Genomic DNA, 15521 nt, shown 5'->3' with positions numbered 1-15521 from the left:
CCGGGGCGGGGGACAGCCAGCCAGAGCTGCATGCCAAGCCTGCTCGGTACACACCTGGGGCTGGAGGATGCCCCTGGCAACAAAAGCAGGTGGCACCTGGACTTGAAAGAGGGACGTGTGCCCTTCTGTCCTGTTCCTAGACCTGGAGCCCCACTGCCCCCCTCCCCCCAGCTCGGCCGCCGTCCCGTCCTCCGCGTGACCTGCATGTCGGCTGCAAACACAAGCAGCGTCCTTCCCCGTGCGTGCCTTTCGCCAGCTTTCCTATCTGATGCTTTCCCTTATCCATAGGGCTTTAAAAATAGACTGAGGATACTAACAGTACCTGCGCCCTAAGGGCACTGCTGCCCTCCTTCCCAGGCCGGAGCAAGTATGCTGGCTAGTGTTTCCCTTTTTTTTTTTTTTTTTGTTTAAGATTTTATTTATTCATTCATGAGAGACCCAGAGAGAGAGGCAGAGACACAGGCAGAGGGAGAAGCAGGCTCCATGCAAGGAGCCCGATGTGGGACTCGATCCTGGGACTCCAGGATCTCACCCCGAGCCAAAGGCAGGTGCTCAACCCCTGAGCCACCCGGGCGTCCCCGACTAGTGTTTTCCGTGCGTGACGTCCCCGCACAGACGCGATGCGTCGTGTACTCAGACATCACTCTCCCATTACCACTGCGCTAGGGGTTGTGGAGGGATTTACTTCTGGGCTGAAGGCATAAAGATTCTCACTAGTTGTTCTTCTTAGATGAACTTTTTTTTTTTTAAATGCTGTTTCTACTTGCAGAGATTTAACTGACCTGAAATTGATGATTAAGGATAGTACAGGGGGGGGGGGGGGGGCGGATCCAGCCCACCCCGCTGCGCTGGGCCAGGACTTCTCTGTAGACGTGTGGGTCTCTTCACGGCACGTCTATGCTGGTCCTTAGGTCCGTGTGTCCGTGAATCCCTAACTGTGATGGCCCCTAAAGGGGCCTTGTTGTCATCGCTCATCCCCATTAAAGTTATGAGCCATGTGGGGCACGGGGCTGGCTCAGTCTGTGGAGCTTGTGACTTCTGATCTCCGGGTGGTGGGTTCGAGTCCCATGTTGGGTGTAGAGAGGACTTAAAAGTAAAAACCTTACAAATAAAGTTAGGAGCCATGTGACAAGTCGTTCCCAAACTGCAAAACATGGTTGCACGTTCATTAAATCTAGAGATAAATCTGATGATACACGACATCTTCGCTCTCTGATTTGTGATCGTGGGATAGGGCTCTAATTGTTGATGCCTTTTTTTTTTTTATGTCCTTCAGCAGGAACTTACAAGGTCAGGCCATCCTGCTGAATCTACTCCTAGCTACCTTCTGGTTCTGTTACTACTGTCAGTGGGATTTCCTTTTACACCAGGCCTCTTGATGGCTTCCGATTGCTACAATGATCTGATCGCACTGTGTCTGCCAGCTTGGGGAGCTCACTCATTTTACTTTTCTTTTACAGAGAAAAACATATAAACGGATTTATTTGAGAGTGAGAGCGAGCGAGCATGAGTGGGCGGAAGGGCAGGGGAGACGCGGGCGCCTTGCTGAGCAGGGAGCCCAAGGTGGGACTCGATCCCGGGACCCCGTGATCAGGACCTGAGCAGAAAGCACATGCTTGCCCGACTGAGCCTCCAGGGGCCCCAGAACTCACTCGTTATAAAAGCCTGTAAGTCTGTGTGGGTTTTCTGTCCGGGTAGTTTGCAAACAGCCACCGATTTCATTGCCATTTTGGTGTCCGCACGTCGGCCTCCATGTGCCGTTGCACGAAGACCTGCAGGCACAGCCGGCCCTCGGGTGTGATTCTGTGTTTTCATGGACGCGACTAATACTATTCCTGTGCGCGAGGGATGCCGCGTACTTCTGACAGATCCCGAAGTCCCTTAGAGAACCGGCTGAGGGTCTGCTCTTCTCCTTTGCGCTGTATTAATGAGTGGAGAACTGTGTAATCCCGCGGGCGCCGCTGAGACGGTCACTGTCCCCCCTAGGTCTCCGAGTGTGTTACCGTCCTCGCCTTTGACACTGGGAAACATCCTTGCAAGACTGTAATAACCCAACTCAGTCGTGACATTGTTCAATGTTTAATTTAAGGCAAATGGCTACACGTGACTAATGCTTTACACGGACCTCCCGGTTGTAGGGGAATGTGGAATACGTGCACGCGTGGACTTCTGTGCTGTCTTGTGCAAAGCTGCAGAGCACTGTACGATGAGCGGGAGCGGGGGATCCCTGGGGGGCCCAGCGGTTTGGCGCCTGCCTTTGGCCCAGGGCACGATCCTGGGGTCCCGGGATCCAGTCCCGCATTGGGCTCCCGGCATGGAGCCTGCTTCTCCCTCCTCCTGTGTCTCTGCCTCTCTATGTCTCTCATGTATAAATAGATAAAATCTTAAAAAAAAAAAAAAAAGATGAGCGGGAGCGCGCTGGCCTCCCCCTCCGACAGCTCCTGGGAGACAGCACTGACTTCCTCCTTGAAGGTCCGCTGACACTCGTCCGCAAAACCCCCAAGCATTTTTGAGGCAATGGTATTGATCACGGGCTCCATTCCACCAGAGTTACTTCCTGATTAAGATTTTATATTTTGGGCAAATCAAACTCCAATAAAAATATACAAAAAAAAAAAATTTTATATTTTGTGGGGACGTCCGGGGGGGCTCAGTGGTTGAACATCTGCCTTCGGCTCAGGGCATGACCCTGGGGTCCTGGGATCGAGTCCTGCGTCCAGCTCCCTGAATGGAGCCTGCGTCTCCCTCTGCCTGTGTCTCTGCCTCTCATGAATAAATAAAACCTTTAAAAAAACAAAAAAGATTTCACATTTTGCCCAGAGTGGAATTATGTTTTATTTTGTTTTCCTCTTTCAACTCTTCCTTATTTCTTCTGAATTGTGTCCCTAACACTTTTGGGTGCAGTGTGCACTGCCTACAGAGCTATACTATGCATCCTGTCCTGCCACCTGGTATTTCACACACATTATACAGGAGAAACAGTCTTGGTTTTCTTTTTTCTTTAAGATTTTATTTATTTAGGGGCAGCCCGGTGGCTCATGGTTTAGCGCCGCCTTCAGCCTGGGTTGTGATCCTGGAGACCCAGGATCAAGTCCCACATCAGGCTCCCTATGGGGAGCCTGCTTCTCCCTCTGCCTGTATCTCTGCCTCTCTCTCTCTCATGCTCTGCGTCTCTCGTGAATAAATAAATAAATAATATTAAAAAAAGATTTTATTTATTTATTCATGAGAGATGCAGAGAGAGAGAGAGAGGCAGAGACACAGGCAGAGGGAGAAGCAGGCTCCATGCAGGGAGCCTGACGCGGGACTCGATCCCGGGACCCCAGGATCATGCGCTGGGCTGAAGGCGGCGCTAAACCAGTGAGCCACCCCGGCTGCCCTAGTCTTGGTTTTCTTAGGTAATCTGCAGGTTAGTTTTTCTTTTTTTTTTTGTTTTTCTTTCTAACGGGGGTCAGGTTTTTTTGTTTTGTTTTGTTTTTTGTTTGTTTATTTGTTTTAAGACTATCTGTTGAGAGCAGTTTCAGGTCGACAACAAAATTCAGAGGAGGCTATGGCCGTCGCCCGCATCCCCACTGCCCCCTACAACATGCCTCCCCATGGTCAACCTCACTCACCGGAACAGTCCTTTTTGTAACCGTAGATGAACCCGTCTGTCTGACCCACGGCAACGGGCCCACCCTTACCACCTCGTAGGCGGTACCGTCACTCCTCTAAAGCTCTCTGCCCCGTTCCCACGTTTCCCCACTGCCACCCTGGCAACCGCTGGTCCCCGTACTGTCTCCACGGTCTTTCCTCTTCTAGAACATCACAGAGCGGGACTCCTACAGCACGTCGCTGTTTTCGACTGGCTTCCACGCAGCGATACCTACCCCGGCCTCCCCGGCCCTCTGAGACTTGAGAGCTCATTTCTTCTCAGCGCAGAGGAGCGTTGCCTTGTCTGGACGGAGCAGCTTATCGATCCGTTCATCCAACGAAGGGCGTCGTGGCTGCCTCCAAGCTTTTCGACAATTCTGAATAAGGCAGCGTTCCACGTCCCCGTGCAGGCATCTGTGCGGACGTATGTTTTCGGCTCTTCTGAGCAAACACCAAGGTGCGGGATCACATGGTCAGAGGAAGCTTGGTGACACGCCGCCCTCCGAAGCGCTGTGCCGTCCTGCATTCCCGACGACGGGCGCGAGCTCCTGCGGCTGCACACCCTGGTCAGCGCTGGGTGTTGCAATTCTGTTTTTATGCTTCTGCGCTCCAATATCCACTCTTCTCACATGTTCGCAGTTAGAGGCAAGGAGTCGTCGATGGTTTTCTTGTGTTACTGTTTGGACTCTCTGGCCTGCTCCCCATGTGGCTTTCCTGGGTGCCCACCCCTCCTCCTGGGCGTCTGCGCTAGACGTCTGCAGTTGTGCAGATTTTACAAAAGACTGGCTTTCGGCTTTGTTCCTACCTACCTCACACATTTCTCATCATTCTCGTAACTTCTGATCTTGGTTTTTGTAACCACGTGCTCTATGTTCCTTAGGGTTATTCATTTGTCATGCTCCTAATTTCTTTTTTTTTTTTTTAAGATTTTATTTATCCATTCATGATAGACATAGAGAGAGAGAGAGAGAGGCAGAGACACAGGCCGGAGGAGAAGCAGACTCCATGCTGGGAGCCCGACATGGGACTCGATCCCAGGTCTCCAGGATCACACCCCGGGTCAAAGGCAGGTGCTAAACCGCTGAGCCACCCAGGGATCCCCATGCTCCTAATTTCCATTCTGCTTCCAAGAGTAGAAATGGTGGCTCGGATACGGTTTTTTTTTCAGCCTTATATAATTTTCTCCCTGCAGTACACTCATTTTTTCATTCTAAAGGCCTGCTACTTTCATGGTGATTTCCTCCGTGATCCACAAGTGGCGTGTGCGTTAAAAGTTTCCAAACACACGTTTACCTGTTTTTGTTTTGAACTTTTTCTGTCGGTTTCTGATTTAATCACACTGGGTCAAAGAACGGGGCTTGTATGAAACAGATGGCTTAAAATGTAGTGCAAAAAGTAAATTAAAAAATAAAATTGAGTGCAGTTTCCCATATGTGGTCAACTTTTTAATAAGTTACACAGATTTCAGAAGAGAATCAAGAGTCTGTTGGGTACAGGGTTCTGTACATTTCTACTAAATCCAGCCTGTTAATACGGTTACAGATACACCTGGAATCACACGACAATCTTATTTTGTCTCTGCTTGACATCTTTTTTTATTTCTCATCTTGTTCTTCTTCCTTTTCTATTGATGTTGGTTGTTTCTATTAAATATAGATTCCCTTATATCTTTTTTTGCTAGGTTGGAAACTATGTTTTTTCTTTCAGTAATTAATTAACCAATATTTTAGTTGTAACTAAGTTGCAAAATATGTAACTAAGATTTTAAGATATGTAACTAACCGGGTGGCTCAGGTGGTTGAGAGTCCAATACTTGATTTCGGCTCAGGTCATGATCTCTGGGTGGTGAGACTGAGCCCTGTCTCAGGCTCTGTGCTGAGCAGGGAGTTTTAAGATTCTTCTCCCTCTCCCCCCGCCCCCAAATAAATAATCTTTAAAATATGTAACTAAAGATACTTTTTCCCAATGCACCCTCAAATCATTGTATGTTCTGCTTCTCCGAACTGGGGTCTTATTATGATACAACCACGCCTGCAACTTTATGCGTCAAAAGACACACATTCAGAGCGTCTAATTATTGCAAGTCAAACCTTAGTTTAACAATTTGTACGACATCGCGTTCCTTTCTCTGCGCACGACTGTGTCCCATATAGTCTGCATCTTGCAAGACATTCTCGATCTTTCCGAAGTGCAACTTTCAATAAACCTTTCAGACAAGACTGCCAGTTAGCAAATTCTCTCAATCGTTGCCTGGAAGGCTTTCTTCTGCTTTCAGTGTGCGGTGTAAGCTTGCAGACGGGTGGGGACTTCCCCGCAGCACCCTGACAACACCCCACGCTCTCCCCTGGCACTCACTGTGCCCGGGTGGGCTGCCCCCCGGCGGTCGTTCGGGTGCTGGGAAGTCTGCGTTTTCCCTGCAGACCTTCTCTCTGCCTCTCGCTTTCTGGAATCTTGCTAGATGCCTCCAGACTTGGATTATCTTCCCTTTTCCTTTTAGTTCTCAGAGCATGCTTTGGGGACCGTCTTCTCAGTTCTGGCCAATCTCCAGCAGCCTCTCTTCCAAGTCCCCCGTCTATGTGCCCACTTGGGCACATGGAAGCCAGCTCCTGTTTTCCCAGCTCTCTCCGTGATGTAGGGAGGTGACACTGGCTCGTTAATCCTCCTTAAACTGAATCCAGCATTTTTACAAAGCCAATAACCATATATTTCACTTCTAAAACGTGGACTCTCTCACACCCACCTGACCTGTTCCTGCCATTTCTTCCCAGTGTGCTTCGCTTTGCCCTTCGCGACACTGTGGTTTCGTTCACCTCCCTGAGCACGACGCACACAAAATCGAAGCCCTGGTCAGGCCCACTCTGCTGCCTGTGGACACCGGCGATCTGGACCCCCATGGGCTGCGCCCGGCCGCCCGACCCGAACCGCCCTCCGTGGGTAGTGGCCCCGCAGGCCGCTGGAAATAGCCTGGGCGCTGCTCCCTCAGTAAAAACACCTGCCCCGGGGCACAGCCAGGTTGAGTCCTTCTGATTTTCCTGTTTTACACTGTTTTACGTGCTACGTGTGCCGAATTAATGAGGACTGGACGGAAAGGTGCTCAAAGCCTCGAGTGGCGACACATCCATCCGTTCCCTTCATCTCTGCTTCAGGAGCTGGGACGCATCAGATGCTCAGCAAGTAACCCTGGAGCCAAGAAGGGAATCCGCTCTGTACTGCTTGAAGCCCGCTCCGCCGTCTGTGCTCAGCCCTCACTGCCACTGCCCAAGCCGGTGTCAGATCTATGGGATATGTGAATGCACACCCTCCAGATTTTCAAACCTTAAAAAAAAAGCTTTAGGCTTTAAAAAGTTCTTCTGATGTAGTTTTTTTCTGACTTTTTGATTAGAGCGTCAAAGCGGATTTCCATATGAATGTTAATGCCGAAACTTAGATGATCTCAGTTTAAATGAGACCAGTGGTAAGCAGTGGAATGCAATAAATTAAAATGTTCCTAAGTTTCAAAGCCAGCATTAATTGGTGCTCTTTTGCGTTGCAAGTTTTCAAAAACGGTGCCTCACATTATGCCTGATACAGAAAATCCTGTTTCACACATCTTCTAACACTTGAGAAAACATCTTTTTGGGGCCCCTGGGTGGCTCAGGGGTGGAGCACCTGCCTTCAGCTCAGGTCGCGACCCCAGAGTCCTGGGATCGAGTCCCACGTCGGGCTCCCTGCATGCAGCCTGCTTCTCCCTCTGCCTGTGTCTCTGCCTCTCTCTCTCTCTCTCTCTCTCATCAATAAATAAGATTTTTTAAAAAAATCTTTTTGACCACACGGGAAGCTCCCAGCTTTTATTTTTGCTAAATTTCAACCCCTTTGTAATTAAGCAATTTAAAAATTCTGATTATTCTAATTCCTCCCAGTCCTAAACCTGACAGTTTATTGTACTTAAGCTCCCTGGGAACCCAAACCATGAGCCAGTTGCGTATTTCCCGATCCCTCCCCGGGCTGCCCACCCGGGAGCAAAGTGTGCGCCGTTAGACGTGATTTGCCTTTAATCCCCGTCCTTTCTCTCCCGTGATGAGCCCATCCAGAAATTTACAGAACGAGAACAGAAGGAATCACAGCAAGGTAGACAATCACCAAGAGCACAGACACACAAAACCAGCCTAAGTGCCAACACAAACATGCCGAAGTCAAGAGGACCTCCCCACGAGGAGCCCCCCCAGGTAACGTCCAGGTGCCTTTACGCTGTATCCTGAGATAACTCATGGGGCGTGACTGTCAAGTTGGGCCCACTAAACAGAAACACAGGGTTTCCCCCCGCTTTTTGGGGGTGCAGCGTGCCTATGACGCCCCACCGTAGCTGGGAGGGTGTAAAGGAAAGAGCCAATTACCATTAATTCACTGGACAAATTCTGCGAGCGTTCTGAGAGCCAACACCCACCTCCCTCAGCCTTCTCCGATGCCTGAAGGCGCATCTTGCTCACGGATGAACAGAACACGGCAGGGGCAGGGGGCGGGGGGCGGTGGTGGTGAAGCCCAGGTGCTTGCAGCTCTGGGGCCCGGACGCCACAAGGCTGGGAGCCCGCTGGGGCCTCTGTCCTGCTGGGCGCCTGCCGCCTCAAGAACAGCTCCCCACAAAAGCAACGCTGAGTCTTTTTTTTTTTTCCCAAAGCAGAAATCCTTTTTGGATTTCTCCGGGTCAGTAAATACAGGTGGGCACGAAGAAGGCAGGTCGGCAGGTCTCTTGGAGAAGCCAAGTTGCATGAAACACGCTTTCGAAAAGCAGGGGCCGCCTGTACGAGAAGATCCCACGATCGAGCTGCCCCCACCCCCCGTTTTAGAGCGTGTTTCCCTGAAAGGGGAACCGAGCCAAGGCCCGAATCTCCGGGTGCGAGTGCAAGAACAACTTCCTCGCCTGCAGGGCCCGACGCCTCTGCACAGGTGCTGGGCCACGGCCCCGGCTCCAGCTGCCGGCGTCCCTTACCCTGGTGGCCTGTGAGCCGGTCGGCCGGCGCCGGGAAGCCTGGTCCTGCCAGGTCTCGTGGACTCGGCGGGGGCGTCTGCTCCACCTGGTCCTGCGGGAGACAGAAGCACGAAGGCTGTGGTCAGAAGCAGCAGCCACCCTGGGCCACGGTCCCCATCCCCCGCATTTCCTCCTCCTCCCTCAACTCCTTGAATTTATTCACCTCCTTGGGCTTAAATGGCCCTTGTTTAAAATACACCGTCAAAGGGAAGTTAATCACAAAAAGGTGCCACCTGCTTCGCAAGGGAGCCGGAAGAGAAGTTACTCTAGGTTTCTGGCTTAAACTGCTTTGCCTGAACAGCAATCCAGAAAGAGTTATTGCCAACCGCTGGATTTAAGCAATGCATGTAAATAATTAGCATTCCGGGGAGCACGTGCATTTTCTGCAACAATTACTGGTAATCAAGCCCTGGGCGGTCTGTTATCTGCTAGGAAACACTCGGAGACTGCTTTATGGTCGGCCCCTCCGCAAAGCAGAGGGGCCCGGGGGCACTTCGTTCAGACGTCAGGAGGGGAACAACAATTTCAGGCGTAAGTTAACACGGCAACGTCGCTACCGACTCTGGAAAGAACATCTTCATGAGGCCATAACCAAGCCAACGAGAGACGGGTTAAAATGTGAGAAAAGAGACTGGGCCTCTTCATATTTACACATTCAGAAAATACTAGCAGGGATTACCTTGGGGTAGGAAGGGGTCAAATTTCTCTTCCAGATTCAAGAGATTCTGGAATTCTTACAGGGCGCACGGATCGCCGGCCAGTTAGGGGTCAGAACCGTGCCTGCGAGGCCCATCTCCTGTGCTGCCGACGTGTCGGTACAGACAGCAGCCGATGCAGCAACCTCATCCCTACGGTGCGAAGGAGCCTCGTGGTACCGCAGACGGTTGCAGGTGCGACAACCCGCGTGCGTGTGCCAGCAGGAGCCAACGTGCGTGCAGAGCGTGCAGCGCCGGGCTGGGCTCCTACCCTACAGACAAGGACCTAGGGCGCAGAGGGTCACGTCCACCTTCCTGTCCCCCGCTGGAGGGGGCAGGCCTGGGATCAGATCCCCGGCTGGGGGTGGGGGTGCTCCAGGGTCCACGCGGCTTCCTGCCAAAGCTGCCCGAGAAACTCAGAGAAGCTCATTGGTTTTGACTCGTTGCTTTCTCACCCGGACGCTCCCCAGCAGGTGGTTCTCTGTCCAGAGGCTTCGCCGGGGAACAGAAACGGGCGGACGATACCCCACCCCCTCCGCTGTGCCAACACCAACCCGCGTGTCCATGTGCGTGGGTCTGCTCGATGCCGTGCTGGGGAGGCAGGTTTGCGGCACTGGGGAGGGTCCAGAAGGGTGAGCCCGCCAACACCTACCCCACAGCCACACCGCCCCCCGGGAAACCTGGGGCAAACGGATCCGAGCCCCAGCGTGCAAGCGCGATCTGCACTGCTCGTCCGTCCCCGAAAACTGTCTCTTTCTTTTTGCTGTTTAATCACAGATGTGATACTTGCTAACTCCGGGAATCTAGATGCTAGAGCGAAAATTCAAATGAACCTCTGTCCCCTCCCCCGGGGAGGGGACCCCATCAGGTTTCGGTCTGTCCCCCCCGGAGACAAGAAGAAACGCACAAAGGCGGTTGCTCTGCGGGCGGCGTGGGAGTTTCTCGCCGGGAACGTACAGGCTACACTCGGACCACGTGGGGGTTACAAGCGACCCTGATGGAAAACGGGATTCCTCATCAAGTGACACGTGTCGCTAAACTTGAGCCCGTCGTTCTGAAATTCCCCACGGCCGCAGGGCATCTCCCTCGGCGCTGCCAAGCCCTGGGCCGCTCCACGGCGGGGACGAGCGGGGTGACCCCGTGAATCCGCGCCGTACCGGTAAGCGCGCGGCCAGAGAAGGACCAAGCTCCTGGTTAGGAATGAGGGGAGGGCTGGCCTGCAGGACACGGGGTCCGGAGGCAGGAGCGAAGCCACCCGGGAGCCCCGCCGAGGTGCCGAGGACAGAGCCGGGTGGTCAGGTCAGTGCACAACCTGATGCCGCCCGGCGCCCGGACCCCCACCTGCAGCGCAGCCCCCGTGCTGAGGCCCCCCGCCTCGTGTCTGCAATGCCACGGCCAGCATCCATCCTCCCAATCCGCTCTTTACCACCGGGGGTAAATATTTTTTTTTCTCCTCCAGATTTTAAAACACGCAGGCCATTTTTTTGGGAAACAGAGCAGAGGTACAATAAGAATGAGCCTGAGTCCGAGGACAGCAGGTAGGGTAACAGGCTGCACACCCGTGGACTCTGCACGGCCGGTGTGCACCGCGGGACCCTGGAAATCACCGGGGTGAATGATCGCGGTCCTGCCTCTCCCCCTCCTCCATTAACACAAGATGCTATTTTAAAACCTTGGTAAATTTTTTTTTCCCCAGATACTAAGTGACTCTAGTCAACACCTGCAGCCCTTGCAAGCCTCAGCATCAGTAACAATCTAATCAACAACTCGGCGTGTCCGAGTCTGTCCACATCTCCAATTATTTGCATCGGATCCCAGGAAGCAGTAGAACCACTGGGCCAAAGGCTTCCCACGTATTTTTATTTTTATTTTTTTATTTTTTTGCTCTGAGCCTAGATACGTAGTCAAGAATCTTGTCCACGCACTTCACCCTTCCACCCAAAATAGAGGAGAACTGACCGTTTCATAGCATCTGCGGCGGACAGAGACTGCTGATTTTTCGGGAAATTTTTCTGGCCAATCCCGGAGCTAAACCATGGCCTGGACCTGTGGTTTTCAATGCGGGTCTTTTAAAATATTTTATTTATTTATTTATTCATGAGAGACACAGAGAGAGGCAGAGACACAGGCAGAGGGAGAAGCAGGCTCTTCACAAGGAGCCCGACGTGGGACTCGATCCCAGGACCCTGGGGTCACGCCCTGGGCCAAAGGCAGATGCTCAACCACTGAGCCCCCCGGGTGTCCCTCAATGCGGGTCTTCAATACGGAGGCTGACCATTCTCCAGAGCTTCTTAGCCCTTGTCCTGCTTCCCCGGGACCCCCTGTGACGGGTCAGCTGCAGGGGCGCCGGAGGGCCCGAGGGCTTTGCCATCAAGCCAAGCCCACCCGCCCTCAGGAGCCGAGCTCCGTGGGGCCGGGTCTCTGGAGTCTGAGTCAACCTGTCGGTGCAGCTGTGACACAGGGAGGTGACCCCCCCGGGGTGGCTGGAGGGTTCACGCTCAGCACCAAGTGCCAAGCCAGGGCTCAGGGACGCGCCGCCCTCCAAGCCCCAGACCCCGGCTTGCTCGTCAGGGCTCTTCCTGCATGAGCCCCCACGCGCAGGGAGCAGTTGGCCCACGCGTGTCATAAACGCCTTTCCCATCCCGTTGGCCTGTGGTTTTAACGGAATGGTTGATTCTCAGAAATGCAATTGAGCGTAAGCAGGTGCCCTGAGCCTCGTTTCTGGGGTCCCTCTGCAGGTGACCGCCGCCCTCATCCCCTCGAGGAAACCGGAGAGCCCCCGCGGAGGTTCTGTCCTGGCCTTTCTTCCAGCTGGGGGTGTTCCCCGTTCATGTCTCAGACCTTAGCTCACGCGGACGGGAAGAGGGGAGACCAGAAACCCGCTGTGCCCGACCCGGAAGGTCGCCTTCATCCCACAGTCACACGTGGGCCCCACATGAGCCGTTCCTGGGCCGCGGCCATGATCTCCACCTGCACGGCCTCTGACACCTGGTCCCTGGCACACACGTCCCCTGTTGCTGCTCCTGCGTGGATCGCCCTGTTCTTCTAGCTTCGTTTCAAGGGTCGCCTAAGCGAGTACACCTTCTCTTCTGGAGTATTTACTTCCACGCAAAGGAGCAGTGCGACCCACTACGGGTACGGGCGCTGCTGGTGAGCCATCCAGTTGAAATCAGATGTGCGCCGGGAGAGGGTAAACCAGGGACACAGCCTCCCTGGAGCCCAGGCCCCACCCAGCCTGTCCTGCTGCGGCGTCCCCTGCGCAGACTCTGTCCCCGTCCCAGACCCCGTCACCCCCTGCACGTACCGCGGTCCCTGAGCACCCCCTTGTCAGTGGAAGCACGCCTGACCCCGTGGAGACGTCTACGTGGAAGACAAGTAACCTCTAGACCTCATTTAGGCAACTTTGTCACCGGGTTTAGCAAATGCAGACACAGGACGTCCCGCGAAACCGGAATCTCAGTCCAACTAACCGTCCTTTGGTGTCCGTGTGTCTCGTACGTAAGACTCAAAAACAAACAAAAAACAAACATAAAAACCTCAACAGGTAGAAGCTACAGACAAGAAGCCTCTTACCCCAAGAAGCGGGAAAAGGCATCATAGTACGAAAAACGCTAGTGTCTATAGCACAAAGCCGGCGTGCAAGGCCGGGCGCGAACGTCCCTGCGCTCTCCAGAGGCCAACGGTGGCCCTGGGCCCGGCTCGGGGTCGTGGACACGGGGACAGGAGTGGTGGGCTTGTGGGCTTGCCCCTGGGCGGCTCGGTCCCGTTGGTGCGGGTCCAGGTCAGCGGGCCTCCCGTGGGGTCAGCAGCCAGCACAGCAGGGCGTCCGCCCGCCCCACGGCCTTGGGGGCCGAGTCCAGGATTTGGGCCAAGCGGCTGCCAGCGGCGAGGGCGGGTGTCCCTTGACCAAGGCCCTTAGGGCCTGGGCTGCCTACCTGGAGGGGAGCTGGGCGCCCGGGCGAGCCCCTCTGCCAGCGGCGGGTCACATCGCTATCTGGGCCGGGACCCCAGCCCCCCTCGGCTGGAGAAAGAGTCTCTGAAGTCAGAGGCGGCATCCAGAGCGGTGGGGCAGGAATCCTGCCTCCCTGAGAGGAGGCGCAGTGGCCTCCAGATGGGGTAACTTTGCGGATATCTTCCCACCCACGTCGGGGGGCCAGGACAGGGGCTGATGACCCCGCAGGGGCGGGATCCAGGGGCCCCACAGGACTCGGCTGTGGGGAGAGTGAGGGGAAGACGGGATGAGGGACTGATCCTCCAGCTGGGCGGTGCTGTCTTCTAGAAGGTTCCTTGCTGTGTCACACTTCCAGGGGTGGTGAGTGCCCACCGCCCCCCCAGCCTCACTCCTTCTGCCTCTTGCTGGGCCCAGGCTTGTCCAGAGGCCTCCAGCCCCTTCCCTGGAGCGCTCTCTCTCTCGCCCCCCGACACGCAGAGACCCCTGCCCATGGAGGCAGGTGCTTCTCGCCCCCGCTCTGCTACCCAAGAGCCCAAAGTTTCAAAGATCACGTGGAAAAAGCACCTCGCGCTGGGGTGTGAGGCCGGGTCCTGGCGGGCAGGGCAGCGGGTGTCACTGTTAGGTCTCAGCCCAGGGCGCCAGCCCCTCCAGGAAGCACTGCTGGGAGATGCAGACTCCAGGCCTGCGGGCCGTGAGCTCCCGACTCCGGGGGTGGGTGGAGCCCCAGCTCCTCACCCCGCGTGGTTCGCTTCCATGGAAGGTTCCAGCAGCCGCCTTCCACCTGGCTTCCCTCCAGTTCAAAGGCACAGCTCACCACGGGCAGGCCTCCCCGTCCTGCTCTGCCTGGGGACGCTGAGCTACCTGGAACGTTCTCTGCCTGGCCCTCCACACGCTCTGCGCGCTCATCCCCCAGGCCCTGCCGGGAAGCCACCTCCTTCTGGAGCCTTCTCTGACAGCCCAGATGAAATGGTCTCGCACTCCCAGTGCTGCGGTGCTCTTTAATCCACAGCGGAAGGTAAGGAGGACGAGTTGGCCAGTGCACACCCCTCCCTGCTCACTGACGTCCCCAGATGTGGGACAGGGATGCCTCTGCCCCCCCAGAGAGATGGTGAGGGTGCAGGGAGGGGGAGAAGGGGGCTCCCCAAGGAGATGGTGAGGGTGCAGGGAGGGGGAGGAGGGGGCCACGGAGCGCTGTCACAGGGCGCACCCCAACCAGCAAGAAGAGCGTGTCCCAGGCCCACCCAGAGGGAGACCCGTGCGCGTCAGCCGCCCGCACAGCCTGTGCAGGGGCCCTGAATGGCTCGTTGCCACACTGGGTGCCACCAGCACCCGAGGCCCACGTCGGACCCGGCTCTCGAGATGGGGAACGTTCACGGGGTGGATGGAGCAGTTTCCTTACTTAAAAAAGCAAGAGGCCCTGGCGAGCGTTGGGGCGGGGGGTCTCAGTGACTGGCAGTGTCGCGGTCAGCATGGGGCCTGCCGGGTAAGGACCGCGCATCGGCCGCAGGCACACTCTGAGCCAGCCCCTGGGGTGCCCGCTGCCTGTGTGCCCTCGTGCACCTGCGCTTCCGTGGGGCCGGCTGGCGGCGGCGTCACACGGGCTCGGAGGAGGAAAGGAGAGCGCGGAGCAAGGGGTGTCCGGCGGTAGACTCGGCCGTGAGAGCAGGCGCTGCCCCCGACACCAAACAGCAGACGCAAGGTCCGCAGGCGACACCTGTCTCTCGTGGTGTCGGGGAGGCCCCGCCCGCCGCACGACCTCCTCGGGGACCTGAACAGACAAGGGCGCCCTGCCTCACTCGCTACACAACCCAAAGGGCACGTCGCGAGGGGACGCGAAACGTCTTCAACCAGCAAAACGTGGAAACGGAAACATCCACGCAAACGTCCACGCTCCATGGGCACCAAACCACCCATGCCGCTGCCGCCGCTGGGGGCGGCTGTGGGCCGGGGCCAGGGCCCGTCCAGGGACGCCCACCCCCGGGCTGCGGGGGGTAAAGGCTCACGCGGCTCGCCCAGCGCCCCCACGGCCTTCCCCGCAGCTGCCCCAGCAAACCCCACCGTCGGGCCCAGGAGTGACAGCCTGGCGCGGGCCCCACCACCGCCCCCGGGACCCCGGCCCCGCCACACAGCAAGCCCACGCCCCGAACACCTGGATGGGAACACACTTGCGGGGCTGCGGTCGTGGGCTGCACAACCCAGGTAAGGCCGTCGAACGCGTCGGAATTGAAACCCACGG

The 15521-nt window shown here is 55.7% G+C and overlaps 1 protein-coding gene across 3 annotated transcripts in view; it reads right to left on the bottom strand.

The window, feature by feature from the left end:
• The window catches only part of GRB10 (growth factor receptor bound protein 10), a 157021-nt gene that overhangs the window by 71020 nt on the left and 70480 nt on the right, over window positions 1-15521 (bottom strand). For 2 of the 3 annotated variants that reach the window (XM_072791706.1, XM_072791707.1), the window contains exon 4: window positions 8600-8690. The exons of the other annotated variant lie outside the window; for it this stretch is intronic. In XM_072791706.1, coding sequence (XP_072647807.1) covers window positions 8600-8690 — 91 coding nt within the window. The remainder of the gene's footprint in view (window positions 1-8599; window positions 8691-15521) is intronic. 3 annotated transcript variants of the gene reach the window in all.

This window comes from Canis lupus, chromosome 21 (genome assembly GCF_048164855.1).
Source record: "Canis lupus baileyi chromosome 21, mCanLup2.hap1, whole genome shotgun sequence".
Taxonomy (NCBI): Eukaryota; Metazoa; Chordata; class Mammalia; order Carnivora; family Canidae; genus Canis; species Canis lupus.
The sequence above is the reverse complement of the archived record's forward strand: the minus strand, read 5'-3'. Positions and strand labels throughout refer to the sequence as shown.